Below are 14,995 nucleotides of genomic sequence, written 5' to 3'. Positions count from 1 at the left end.
TATCACTTATAACAAGCCCGAAACTCTAATTAGTATCTGAAAAATTGGAGTGAATTGATACATTGAAATGTACATGACCAAGCTAGAGGGATGACCCCTCCTTAGATACTGAGGAAAGAGGCTGTGCAGCGCTGGGATGCTGCATTGTGCCTCTTATTATTTGGGTGAGACGTCTGCACTTCATACCACCCAGTGGCGCAGAGATACCCAAGCTGTTGAAATGATCCAAAAGCACATATGGTTGACCATATAACTATAATTGCAATGTTGCTTCTTGGAAAGGATAAATTAGTTCATGTAGAGCTCTGTGCTTTGCAGCTAGGCTGCAGCTCAGGTTAATATATTCAGCCCTGTGCTGTTCTCCAACTTCCAGTGTAGATGTTCCTTTTATTTCACAGGGGTATGAATAAACCCACTTCTATATTTAAACATCCCAAGAGACAATAGCTTACGTTTTCAGAGAAACCACTCACAGAAGTAATTGCCACTGTACTTATTGTTTGAAAGACCCACTAAATCTGTTGTGGATTTTGTGAATAGTTTAGGGAAAACAATCCAATTATATTTTTAGCAGCTTCTATAAGGGGTGTTTCTTCCTACTTTGTTTTATGTGCCCTGACAACTACATAGCATATTAAAAGGAACAAACAAGTTCCAGGCAGGATTTAGCTAGCTCATACAAACTAAAATATAATCTTTGCTTTGCATCTCTGTCTGTACGTGAAGCATTTTACTTAGTAGCTTGGATTTCTCCACAATAGTTGCAGTGCTGTTATTTGTCTGTTGCATACTGATGCAAGCAGCAACATATGCTGCTACTTTATTCTGGTGAGATAAATTTGATACTGTGCAAGATATCATTATAGTAGTATAAATGGAAGTTAGGAAGGTTGGAGGGAAGCTTCTTATGATTGATTAGCTATAAGACAGTGATCGTACCTCACTTTGTGTGTCTTGTGAAAAGATGAACTCTCTCATATTTTATTCTTTTCTTCTAGTTGCTGCACACAGTCAAGAAAGACCTACGGCAGCAGTCACACCCATACAAGCACAGAGTCCAACATGCCTTATTCCTGCAGCTGTGATCATTCCCCACCACTCTGCCTCCCAGCAGCTCCAGCCCCAGCTTCCAAATACTGCTGCTTACGTCACGGCTGTGAATGTGAACCGCTCAACCATCCCACTGGCATGTGCAGCAGCTTCTTTGAATTCTCCCAACGTTGCTGCTTCGTCTTTGGAGGGAGATACTGGTGGGAGAACTGTAAACACTCACCCTGGAGCTCCTGCATCTCCAGAGAGTGCTTTAGCAGCTGGTGGAAATGCTGCTGTCAGTAAAGCAGATAAGGATGGCAAGGTGGGTAGAGAGTAAAATCAATCCCTTGAATTTGCCCTTTTTCATCATGCAAGCTTTTAAGAGATCCATATTTTTTTCTTAGATTTGCTGAATAGGAGCATTGTAAGGTTTTTAAGACTGACCCTGAAACTCGGGCAGACATTTTGTGACTACAGCTATGGGCTAGTTTATTCTTGGCCATACAAGAATAATTTAGGGTGGATAAAATACAGAGCAGACCTTGAAGAAGGGTTAAAATAGGGTAGCAGGTTCCTGCCTTAAGCAGGAAAAACAAAAGGTGAATGAGTAAAGTTCAGAAGAACTATTACATTGACTGTTGGAATTTTAAGTATTTTGTTTTTCTTTACCTGCAGTCAGTTTCCTGAATACTTTAGAAAGTTGTAAGGGTTAGCAAATGTTATTGGTAAGTATCTGTAAACTAATGACCCTGTAATGTAAAAAAAACACAAAACAAACAAACCAAAAAACAAACCCAAAACAAAAAACCCCAAACCCATTAACTTGTGGGAACAGTCTGGTAAAAGAAATGTAAGATTTAGTGAAAAACAGTATTCTTTTAGGTTGCCTTCCTTATTAAGTAGATGCATTGAGAGATTATTAAAACCATGCTACCAGAAATGTTTCTTGGACAAAGGGGAAAAAAGCGTGTAACTCTGTCTTTTCTAAATGTAGATCAGTAGAGTCTGTAGTGATTCTGCTTTCCTTCCATTTGAAGTATTTTCCTCTGTGTCTAAATTCATTTGCACTGTCCAACAAACCATGTGATTATGTTATATCGTAGGCAGAAACATTCCTCCAGCTTTCTAACTGCTTTTGTTTTACAATTGTGGTGTAGTTAGAATTTTTTTTTCTCCTTTTGACAACTTTCTTTACCTCTCAAATGTTTTAGACTTTACCTTACTACTTTTCACCCACGCACTACTTAATGAAGTTTATGAAGGTTTAAATCATAGGCTGTATACTGATCTCACCCACTTTTTAATTATTTTTGTTGATTATTGTTGAATGGAGGTACCTAAAACTTTGTTTTAAAATTACTTCAGCCATAGCCACTGAAATCAGACTGAGGTGACCTTAGGCAGGGCTTTTAGAAAACCTGTAGTTTAAGGTTAAAGATACTAACATATTTGGACTATGTTAATTTCTCTGAGTTTCTCTTTTTCTTTCCCGTTTGTTAAACAGCAGTTCTTTGCTGAAATAGCTTTAAGTCATTGGAGACTTGGAAGAAGGACAGAGGATTTTTCGTTCACAGTTCACCAATTCCACTGCATCCCAAGCTATAATAAAAATCTCACATTGCTCATGCTTTTCTCTTTTTGTGGTTAAATAGCTTATTTTTGTCTCCAGGGCTTATAATCTGGCACCTCTCATAAGCACTAAATTCACTTAGTCAAAGGGTTGGTAAGAAGATCACTGCCACACCCCTTAAAAAAAGACAAGAAACACAAAAGCTACTTAAGTAATTCTCTTCAGGGTAAGTAATAGTCTTCAGGGATTCCTGTCCGGACAAGTAAAAGAATGTTTACAATTCTCCCCTCTAGCAGAGCAGCAAAACACAATACATTCCCCTTGTGGCAAATTTCTGTTAAATCATGAAGGTCTTCCCTTACTGAGGGAGGATAAATAAAAGACACTTATCTAAACAGCAGCCTCCAGGGCAGACTTTTCTCCCTGCTTGGTTGAAATGACTCTTTACGCCTTCCTAGAAACTTCCATGTTAACGAAATGTTTTACTTCTTAGATTCCCATTGTGGGAATCTAACTCCTCAGTCCTTTTTCTAGACAACCTTTTGGGCCAGTGCCATTGGCTTTTAAGGTAAGCCTTAACTAAGTGAAAGGACTTAGCAGGTTTATGGTCTAAATGACTTACTGTTTTTCTCTTTAGAATGTTAATAATTATCTTTCTCTTTTATAATTTTCATAATTATCTTTTGTAATTTGTACGATCTCAAATACCTCCTCATAATTTACGGAGTCCTCTCTGATCACGATGGCATCTGTTAGAAGGAAGTGTTCAGCTCTTCACGGGAGACTTCTGTTCTAAAATGAGGCACTGCTTTTGGTTTGCAGAAAGAAAAAAAAGGTTTGCTGAAACTGCTTTCTGGAGCATCCACTAAACGCAAGCCCCGATTGTCACCTCCAGCATCACCAACGCTGGAGGCTGAGCAAGCAGCCGCGGAGTTAGCCCTGCAAGGTGCAGTTGGGCCAGAGCTTCCATCAGCAGGCGGTCACAGCAAAGCTGGATCCTGCCCCACTGACAGCGAGGTCTCTGGGCTGGCACAGGAGACGCTGCATCGGAAAACAAGTTCCCTGGATTCCTCTACTCCCATAGCACCGCCGCCTCGGCAGCCTTGCTCATCCCTGGGTCCAGTCCTGAATGAATCCAGGCCTCTTGTCTGTGAAAGGTAAATTATCCTACGCAGTTAGACTCAGGCAAACCAAGAAAAAAATCCACCCTCTTGACACTTGCAGTCTATATTAGAATTGCTTCAAAATGCTGAGATTTTACAGCAAAATTAAACTTCTTTAACAGTGCTTTATATGCTTATCAACACTCATGTTTATGTTTGTTTACCTTTTGCGTTACTTTGAGGTTTTGGAATGAGTAGACACTCAAATACAGTGATCACAGGTCTGGTATGAGAACTGAGGTAGATAAAATAGGCCTCCTACTTTGCAAAACATGAACACATTATAATATTGCATTTGTGAATATCAGGTTAGTCCTTTAAGATTATTAGCAGTGCATAACTGCCAACCTAAATATCTGGTGAATGAGATTCTTATCTAGAAGTAGACTTCATAAGTCCTTTTCTTGAGCTGTTGCAAAGACACTTTTACTACCTGAATGCCCCATTACTGTGCCCTCCACATAGCAAGCTCTAGGGCAGCCTCTGTGTCCTGGCAAGTCAGCCTGAAAAACACACAGTTGTCTGCACTCTGAAACTGATAGGCAGTTGCTTTGAAGTCCTGTCACTTTACTTTTGTGTCCACGTATTACTTTCAAATTTCCGAGTCCTCAGTAGATTGCACAGACTGTGAAGGAAGTGGCAGTTTTCTGACTACTGTCTCTTTTTATTATCCCTGGTAGTAGAGAAGCAATAGGAGGAGTGTCATAGGATTTCTTTTGCAGTAGCTACAGGATTGTGTGGTGTACAGAAAAAAAATAGTGGAGTTGCAACGTTAACAGCTCTAGGACTGAACTGATTCATGCTGACTATTGTAGACTTTGTTCTGATACTATTAACTCATAGTGTGTGGGCATACTGTTGTATTTCCAGAGGCCCATTGATCTTAAGCTACATCCATATTTTAAGAGCCAGACAGTGTGTTAAGGGTCTAGTTTGTCTTTTATTTGACTTCTGTCATACCTTTAATGTTTTTTAAAAGGTTATTACTGTTTCTGTGCAATTTCCTTGCAGGAAATTTCTACTTCAAACTGAATTTCTGAAGTAGATTTACACTTACAGATGGAAAATAGAAACTGAAAAGACTTTTCTTTAAGAATAACATAATTCATTTTCACATTGTCATAAGTCTGTTTGGCACAGTAGTATGTTTCTATACTTTGAATGTGAAAATAATACCAAATTCATTGTGACGTGACCGGTGGATATTTGTGTAAAGCTATTTGCATCTGCACAAAAAGTAGTTTTTTCACTTCTGGGATGGAGATGTTTTTTCTCAGAATGACTTACAGAAAATAATGCTGTATATTTTTATTGATCTAGGAATAACATGCACTCAAACATTCTTTTTAATATATCTCTGTATCCTTACTGTTATTTAAATAATTGCTAACAGAGGAGTGCTACCACAAGATCATTCTCCCTGGTAGTCATGCAGAATTGTTACGTTTTGGTCAGTGTGTTTAAATAGAATTTCATCTGCGTTCTCTTTGTCCGTTTCAGGGCAGAGTTAATGCTTTTCCTGCTGATGTGCTCTTGTCATGTTTCCATTTCGTTGGGTCGAATTGCTTAAAATGTGTTGCTTAATAATACTTACCTCTTACATTGTACTCAATATCTTCAAAGTAATTTATAAGTATCAATTAATCTTCATTAGTCTGTAAGAAGGGGTGGGTAAGAAACATACTGATGATGCAATAGTATCTTCAGTAAAAATTTGGGGTTGAGGAGGAAAATACTCATGAGGATAAGCTCAACAAAAAGCTGAAGAACAGAGAAATTTTCTGCTGAAATTATTCTGCTCTTACATATCACATTTCCAATCACAGGCTACCATCTGTTTGGAAAAAGAAACAGTATTCTTTCTGTTCTGACTCTGGCTTTGCAGTATAATTATTAGTATTCAAGTTTAATTTTCAAAGGTGACTAGAGGATTTAGGAGTCAGGTTCTGCTGATTATTCTTGATGATTATCCTGCATAAATTAGGAGAAAAAGTATCTGTCTCAACTCTGGAAAGCACTTGAAAATGCTCCTGGTTTGGATATGGAGTTTTCCCTGAAGTCCTTGCTTCCTTTAAGATGCAATAGCAAACTCTTATTCTAATCCTGCTGTTTCTCCATTCACCAGAATTGCAAGTTGTCTTATAGTACCTCTTTCTGTATGTTCTACAAAAAATTGGAAGTAAAAATTGTGAATTTGTTTTGAATCATACAGAATTAATAGGTGGGCATTTGATTTGTTTGATAGCAAATGAGCTCTTTGTGGCACGGATTTGCAGATGTGTACTTAATAGCAGTGGCCATTTCTCTAAAGGAAGGGAAGATGATGACACTCCATTCCATCTTACTGTTGCAGGTTTTCTCTGCAGCAAACCAGTAATTTAGTTCCATTCCTATATTCACTCTTCTCCTTTGAACTAGGTTGCTTGCTCACTGTGGTCCGTGGTCCTTCATGTGTTCCTTGTAGAAAAGGAACAGAGAAGTTAGAAATTTCAGCCAAGCCTTCCTTTCAGTTTGGAGCAGTTTGGAGAATTCGTGTCACCGGAGACTTTGCAATGGTGTTCGGCCGTATCTTCTGATTTTCCAGCCAAGACACAAGTTGTCTTGGAGTGTTGTGATTTCTTGTATTGATGCAATGCTGACAGGGCCACGGATCCCTGTCCTTGTCTTTTCATTAAAAAGAGAGACCCAACTCCCTGCATTTCCCAGAGGGAGCCACGTTATGCTATGAATATACAGTAATTTGGTTATCTGAGAAGTTTAGGTTTTTTCCGTGGCAAGAAGTAAAAGAATATTTCAAGCTCTTTTCATGAGCTTTCTCTTTCAGAGGGAAACATTCATTAAATAGCCTTAAGTTTTACAGTAGATATACAGCACTGTAATAATAAACTTCCCGGCATACCACAGTGGTGTTAAAGACCTGAAGTTGAACCTAAATATGCATCACTGCATATCCTAAACTATTATATGAATCCTTCATCCAGTTACAGTGAAGGACAGCTGTAATTTTGTTCTGTGATTAAAGTGACCCTAAGTCATTTTATCCACCACAAGATGACTGGTGTAACATCTGCTTCCAGTGAGCAGCCCAGTGGCTTTAGAGGGCAGCAGGTTTTATCGCATCTGGCAGCATTTAATGCTGGTAATTAAATGCTAAGAATCAGTCTGCCCTAGATGGCCGTTGATTATCTGTAGGACGCAAGGCACTTACTCAGCAGACAGGAGAGCTGTACAACAGCAGGGCATAGGGGAGCTGAAAAGTAAAATTCAAAGTGTAAGAAAAAGAAACTAAAGCAGCAAATAGCAAGTTGAATAGTAAGTATGAGTTTAACTTGTGTAACAACAGGAATTCCAACTTTCTTTGTTCTCCTCAGATAAAATTTTCTGCGTGTGAGAAAATACTTTTATCCACTTGGTGATGAGGGAAACCAGATAATTGTCCAAAAATCAACTACAAATAGCTGGGAAGAAAATCTGTCTAGCGAAACAGAAGCAATGAAGAGAGGGAGAAACACATGAAAGATATCTTTTTCATGTTATTGAAAAGTGCGAGAAATGCCAATATTAAAAATGAAAAGTAGAATGGAGAAATGTGAAGACAGACACCCCACCCCCCCCCCATCCACACCCCCGCCCCCAAATAAATACTTCAGAAATACAAAGAGCAAGAGCACTGTGGGATGCAGCCAAACACATTTGGAATATCAGGAAAGAACTGATGGCAAATACAGTGGCTGCTTCTGGGAAGCTAAAGTACTTTTCTTTTTACAGTATTAATAATAGAATTTTTGTAGCATTAATATTTTATCACTGGCTGATGAAAAAGAATTAGGATAATGTTTTGAAAATTAACAAAAAATACTGTGAGACAGTAAAAGAAAATAGAAAGAAGAAAACACGTACTGCAGCTTAGGTGTGTGTAAAATATTATAGATTAGGTGACCACAAAAGATCTGTGAATTTGACCTTCAGACTTGAAAACATTTGCAAATACTGAATAAGGAGATAAATAAGGAAGTATTTTGGAAGATTCAAACATGTGGGAATTAATGTATTTTTCCAAACCATAGGTCACGATTAGTAAATGTGATTATTTTTCTCCAGGGACCTGGCAATGAACTTTTGAGCTGAAGCATAAGGTTTTTACTCTGCATGAAATTGGTAGTTTTGGCAGTATGTTGTAGATGATGAAATAGGTAATGGAAAAATAGGTTTTGTTCCATAGCTGAGTGAAGGTGATGTGAATAGACAGCTATGTGAATGTCTGATGAGTCTGGATCTGATCACCTCTATTTGGGCAAATAGAATTTGGAAAATGAGGCATAAAATTTTATGGCTTGTCGTAACAGAAGAAGGAGATGTGATTTAAAGGTGCAAAGCCTGATGGGTTTCTTCTCATTAATAGCATTTTAACACCAGGACTGTTGTGCTTTGTTTTAGAGATTCGAATACAAGATGGGTATCAAAGTAGTTGGGAAGCTAAAAGTTAATGAGAAGTACTAAATTACTGCAGGGTTGGGGAGTTCAAAACTGTATGGAAAGCTCAAGAGAACAGTATTTCTGCATAAGCTAGTGATCCTCTAGAGAGGGCAAAGAGAAGATGTGTTTTTGCAAAGGTCTTGGTTTTAACACTCTGGAGGCAGCAGCAGAAGCTAGGGAAAGAGCAGACTAGCAAGTCAGGAGAACACAAGAGGTTACTGAGGGGCAGCATTAGAAACCGAAGCCAAGCATATTTCAAGGCAAGTGTTTACAGGGCAGCATTTGACAGAATGCAAGGTGAGTAAGATAGGTATTATTTCTTGAAACCCATACTTTAACGGGCTTTCTTTTGTGTAAAACTAGTGTTATGTATGTGTTATGAAGTGTGCTGGTTAATTTTCAGCCTGAAAGCAACCTGTTTATTATGGTAGTAGAAGTTCTTCGTAGCTTTATTGCAGTTCTTTATCCTTTACTATCTTGTCCTCCCTGAGTAGATGCTATTGTTTTAGCTCAACTAGTTTATAGTCTTACTTAAACTTACAGTCTATTAAAAATGTTTGCTTCTTATATCCCAAGTCAGCATTAAAATCCAAGTTGCCCACAGCAGAAGTTAGTGCAGGCATCTGCCATGCTGCCTAGGTTGGATGAGGAGCGTTCTGAAGCTGTACACTAATAAATCGTGTAATTGGCTTGGTAATTTCTATGAAGCATGAATCTAATTATTCCAATGCTCTGAAATATGGGGATTGTTATAACTGAAACAAAGTCATAGTTTATAAATCACAAGTAAATAACATTTGACAGCTGATTAAGTCCTAATATGATTTGCTAAACATAGATTTCCCAAGAGACTGTAATTACTTACACAATGCTGCTACTCTTTTCTGAATATTTTTAACTATAGGGACAGATTTTATTTTTTGTTTATATGTTCTTAAGCAAAATGTATACTGTAATAGACTGTCTCCGTTTCCGTGTTCTAGAATTAACTTGTATTGAGCTATAGTTGGTATTCCATCCTTCACTAGAAGTATCCTGTTATTTTTTGTTTTCATCAGATTGTTAATTTATCTTAATCTATTAAAACACTAATTATCTTAATAGATTAAGTAATATTTAATCTTCATGAGCGCAAAGTGTTCTGATTTTAACTGGAAATTAGATTTTGTCCAGCAGATCTCCTAGCACTGCATTTAAGGCTCTTAACCTTAGAAGCTTTTGAATCCTAGTCAGCCATGGATTCTGCTTGATTTCAATATGCAGACATTATCGGTTGTGTAACTAGAAACTGAGTTATAATATCTATCAGAAAACTTGATCGGAAGCTGACACAATTGTCTACAGAGCTGTAAAACTTAAATTTTAGGTTGATGTGAACTCAAACCATGGTAAAAGAGATTGAGTGGTGTTATGCACATTTAAAAATAGAGATAGAAGAGCGTAGCCTCTTCTTAATGTGCTTATGTGAAAAGTGATTTTGCTGTGAAAAACTGAAAAAAAAAATACTTTTTTTTGGTATCAGATGCTTAAGAAAATTGTTGAGTTGAACACTTTTAAAAATGTATATTTTTAGTACAGTAGTACACAAATTGTGCAGCTGTGTCCAAATGAGATGGCATGCATTCTATCCTGAAAAGTTTCTAAGATAAACAAAAATAATCTTAAACAACAGTGCAAATGAACAGATTTTGTTAGTTGCTTCTTTTTGTTCTGTGCCTTTCCTTAAGAGCCTTCCCTTGGATAATATTGTATTAAACATACAGTTGTAAAATTATGCCCAGTTACTACTGTGAATGCTTTGATTATTGTTGAGTCATGCTGACTGGAAGAGTCTGCAAATTCATATCCAAAAATATGTTTACAATTTTTTCCTATCATTTAACCATTGTATGTAATTTTCCAGATCTTGGTGAAAAAAAACTTGATAGGAGATGCATACATTTGACTTAAATTCATTACATTGCTATTGGAATTTTCTGTTCAAGATGTATTTAACTTTTAAGTTGTTACGTACTCAGCAAACAGTTCTAGGCAGTTTGCTGTTTTCATAAGTTTTAACATGCACAAGAATATTTTCAAAAGCATTGGTTTAAAAAAAAAAAACTAAACAAAGGTGTTTTTTTCTAATTACACAGGTACAGGGTTGTGGTATCCTATCCTCCTCAGAGCGAAGCAGAACTTGAACTTAAGGAAGGTGACATTGTTTTTGTACACAAAAAACGTGAGGATGGCTGGTTCAAAGGCACTCTGCAACGAAATGGAAAAACCGGCCTTTTCCCTGGCAGCTTTGTAGAGAACATTTGAGAAGATTCATTCTGAGAGCTTCAAATCATACTGTACTGTAAAATAGCACAAATATTTTACCAGAAAAAGCACAGTCATGAAATATTTCCAAATGACTGTAATGTAAACAAGAGTCTACATATTTTTACAGTGTCTATAGCACAATTACACCAGCGAACAAAGAAGATGAAGGCATCTGCTGGTTTTATCACTTTGGATTCTTAAGTGTGATGTGTGCCTTGTACTGTCTGATTTATTATATAGAGGAACTTTTTTTTTTCCCCCAAGTATGTTACATAAATGAACAATTGTTTACAAGGCTGTAACTAATTTATTCTTGTTTTTTAAACTTGAATTTTGTGTAATGGCTAAAATTCTTGTGACTATGATTTTAACAAATTATTAATTTATGAAAGAATAACTAAGGGGAAGCTGGATTCTCTCCTTACGAGCAAGCAATTATATCTGATAAAGAGCCTCCCGTTTATCCTCTGGACATTTTTCCCCTGCTGTGTCTGACAGTGGAGTAAGTCTCTGTTTTATGAGTTAATGTTGAGTGGTGGTGATGTGGCGTCAAATAGAATTTGCCAAGTGGGGGAAAAAAAATGTGTATTTTGTTCTTTGGACAGAGAAAAAAAAAGAAAAGTCATCGGTGTTCTTGAGTCTAGTTCTACTTCTTCATAAATCAGCCAAGTAGAGTAATGTTTCCAGGAGGCAAAGATACATATGAACAACTTAATAAAATTCAACTATCTCAAGGTTAGGATCATCTCAAGGTTAGGAAGGAAGAAATTTAGGAGTGCCAATAAGAAATTCCCTGTACCTTCTGTTTATGTAATAACTTGGCTATTTGAACAAAGCTTAGCTTTGTATATTTGGCCAGTTCTTTGGGCATTTAGCGCTCAGGATCCAACAAAATTGGAAGGAATGTTAAAGCCTAACACTTAGAATTATTATCTCTTGAAAACATCTGTTTGATAAGACTGAATATAAAAATAAAATTATAAGTTGTACTTAATGTCTAAACATGCCTAAGAAGTGTAATTTGCTATGTTTTCTTCTCAAACTGATCTGCATGGCCAAGAGATGTTTTAAAATGTCTGAGCAATAGTGGTGGTGAGTGATGCACTTGTGTTAAAGTAAAAGGCTGTATGAAACACTGTGAAAACTTTACTAACTTCTTAACCATTGCTACTTTGGTATGTTCTGACCTTTTCTTTGTCTTGCATGTCTTACTCGATTCTTGCAGTAATATAACTGTGCATGGTTGGCATTTTCCATTCCAGTTTCCTGTTGCTGGGTTATTTTGCTCTGAAAGTTTCCCAAAAGCCACTTGACCAAAACTAGTGAGCAACTCACCTTCAGCCAGAGAAGGTGTCCAGTGTTTGAATCATTAATAAAATATTTTAATGTCCTTGCAGCTGATGGATATAAAGAATGCAGTCTGCAAGAAAAGTGTTGTTAGTCTTTCAGGGTTTTGTTAGAGATTTGACACTGGTGAACACAGACGCTACTCAGCTGAACTTGGTTTCTTTTTATTATTTTATTGTTTGGTTATAGCAGTTTAATGGTGATTTTTTGCAAGACACTGAGCGCAATGACCTCCAGTTTAATCTGATGTAATTTGGCTGGTACTCAGCACTTTAAAAAGGGAAGCCAGTAGTGTGATTCAGTGTCTCACAGTACACAGAAACAGTGATGAAAAAGTACACAGTGATGTGTTAAATCCTTATAATTTTAATTTTTTTGAGGTTATACATTGAAAAATATCAAATGTTAATCACAAGGATTTCTTGCAATATCAGGTAGTATCATGATGGTCTTAAAAATAAGAAAAAATATATCTATAAATATATATAGTTGGACATGACAGCATTCCCAAATTAACCATCTCTCTGAAACACTGTATAATTCAGTTTTTGTGTTTTTAAAGATTTTTAAATAGTTTACTTGAATATTCATGTAATATATAAAGGTTTTGTGAAATGAATTTTAGTTAGAAAGAAGCTGATATCAGCTTTTGTCAGCATAAATTGGCACTAGTGTGTCATAATATTCTTATTTTGGAAAATTTAGTGCATTTTATATTAAAGACTACTAAAGGTTAATTTTTTTCTATCTCTACTCTCCATATTTTAAACTAAGTGACTAAGGTACCTCTATTAATAGAATTTCATGGTGTAAAGTCAGTTAAAAAACAGCTGTTAATCCAATAGTTCTGTTAGATGGAATACATTTTTAATTGATTTTTTTTTTTAACATTAAGTAAATGTTTGTACAAAGGGCTTATTACATAGCAGTGCAACAATGACAAAAACACAGTTTGTCATGCTTTTTTTTGTGATCTTTTAGGGGTTATTTTTTGGTTTTGGCTTGGGATTAATTCAGTGTAGAAACAGATAAACCCTGTGCATTTGCTTTGTGTAATTCCATAAAAATTTTGTAAGGTATTTTATATCTATGTTTGAAGTCCAGTGAATGTTAAGTGTTTGATTTACTATGTTAAACTTTCAATCCTAATAAATATTTTCTTAGCAAACAGCTAAATCAAAATGTGTATGCAAACGTTAAACATAAATTACTTGTAAAGAATTTGACAATAAAATTACCAGAACTTAATTTCAGAATTCATAGGAGGATATTTCTGCTCTTAGAGAAAAGGTCTTCAAATTCCATAACGTTAGAAGTTCGGAGTGATGAATATAATGCAAAATTCGTAGTGAGAACCGAGGATCTGGCTGATCTTTTCCATCTCCTTATTTCTGCAAGTAACTTCAGAAGAGGTAGGTAACTTTCATCTCGGTCTCATCATGACTGACTGGTTTGGTCTTGCCAGCAGCATATCAGCGCATAATAGTTGTAAAGTGCTTTTCCTAGAGGATGAAGTGTCTAGCGTAGTGGGTCTGCTGTGTGTATATTGATAGTCCCCAGCCCTGAGGGTGAAGCATCCGCCTGAACTTTCACTGAGGGCAGAATGGTGGTAAGAGACTCGTTTGTCCTGAGGGGGTTTGCTGTGCACAGCAGTCAGACAGTAACTGCCAGACTAGGAGATCTTCTTGATCTGAATGCGGTCAGGTGTCTACCATATACATGTGGCTGCTGGGAAAATGGTAGAAAGTTAATTCTAAAAGCGCTTGCAAAAATGTTTAGACTTCGTAAATGTTTCAAGTACTGCAATAGACTCCTTGTTAGTTAAGAGTGGCCAGGACCTAGATTCTGCTAGCAGTGAGTGATGCAGCGTTAAGTCCTCTCTGTAAAGAAGGAGCATCTAGTCTAACTTTCCTTAATTAAGGGGGGGGAGGCAACGTGATTTGTAGAAATGCAGAACAGAGACTATAGAAAACCAGCTTTATTTATTTTTCAGAATTGTGTTCCGACATCAGTGCATCCATAGGAGAAAAGTACACACAAACGCCATGGCTGTGCAGTGGAAGTAAGACTATTTCTTTCAGTTGGGTTTTTTTATTGCCATTGTAATTATTGAGCAATTCTAATGTGTGTTTTAACATTTGGCTTGCCAAAGATGCCTGAAATCCTGTTCGCCCTCACTTCATTACCTCTGCCTTATAGCCATAATGACAATTACGATAGTTTTGCCTTTAAAGGTGTATATTGACTTTAATGAAACACAAGAATCCACTTGTCTAGTTAAAAAGATTTGTCTGGCATTACTAAAACTCCAATGGTATAGTCTTTCATGTATGTGCACAATAAATGGCGATGCCACTGGTTTCTGTAGGACATGCCGATGCACCCATCACCTTTGGATTCTTATCACAAATCTGCAATATGTATACTTCTCATATCACTCTCAGGTACTCTTTCCCTGCACTTCGATAAATGGTTAATGGTGACTCTGACAGCAAATTTGAAGTTTGACTTGAGCAAGACCAGTGTCATAATTCTTTTGAACGGCTTAGTCATTCGTAAGCTGGCATCCTTGAAACATTTATATATAGAAACAAAAGAGCTGAGAACGGTGATGGTGGATGGTGAGGGCATGGACATTAAATGTGGGGAAAGGATGGGAAACAGAAAATTATTTGGAAGACCTGTATATGAGACCTGAATCTTAGCTAACTCGTTTCTGATCTTAACCTCGGTCACCAGAGTCCAGCTCTGTGAAAGGACCCAAGAGGAACTTGGATGTCTAAGGCTGCCTCAGTCTTCCCGTAGTCTGTTAAGCTTGTATTTGTTTGCTGCTTGTGTCTAGAACAACTGCTGTTGTGGTAGGCTCCAGCTGCATTGTTGTTCTCATGTCTAAACACATCTGAAATCCCAAACTAGGCATCTGTATTCTTGATTTACCTGAAAGGCTTGATATGGTGGGTGTGCTTTGAGAATATATATATACACATATATATATATATGTATCACACTGAGTTAAATAAAAAACACAACAGGAGTTGCAAGTTTGCATTAATAAACGGGGTAGTGTCCACTTTGTATGTAGTCTATGCAGTAGAAATGG

The 14,995-nt window shown here is 36.9% G+C and overlaps 1 protein-coding gene across 2 annotated transcripts in view; it reads left to right on the top strand.

Moving 5' to 3' along the window:
- SH3RF1 (SH3 domain containing ring finger 1) overlaps positions 1-11,547 on the top strand; it is a 90,478-nt gene extending 78,931 nt beyond the window's left edge. For both annotated transcript variants that reach the window (XM_074586959.1, XM_074586960.1), the window contains 3 exons: positions 999-1,354; positions 3,425-3,759; positions 10,377-11,547. In XM_074586959.1, coding sequence (XP_074443060.1) covers positions 999-1,354; positions 3,425-3,759; positions 10,377-10,545 — 860 coding nt within the window. In that variant the 3' untranslated portion in view covers positions 10,546-11,547. The remainder of the gene's footprint in view (positions 1-998; positions 1,355-3,424; positions 3,760-10,376) is intronic.
- The last annotated feature ends 3,448 nt before the right edge of the window (positions 11,548-14,995 follow it).

The sequence above is a fragment of the Larus michahellis genome, chromosome 5 (genome assembly GCF_964199755.1).
Source record: "Larus michahellis chromosome 5, bLarMic1.1, whole genome shotgun sequence".
In the NCBI taxonomy this organism is placed as follows: Eukaryota; Metazoa; Chordata; class Aves; order Charadriiformes; family Laridae; genus Larus; species Larus michahellis.
Note: the sequence above shows the minus strand (reverse complement) of the source record. Positions and strands in the feature narration are given on the sequence as shown.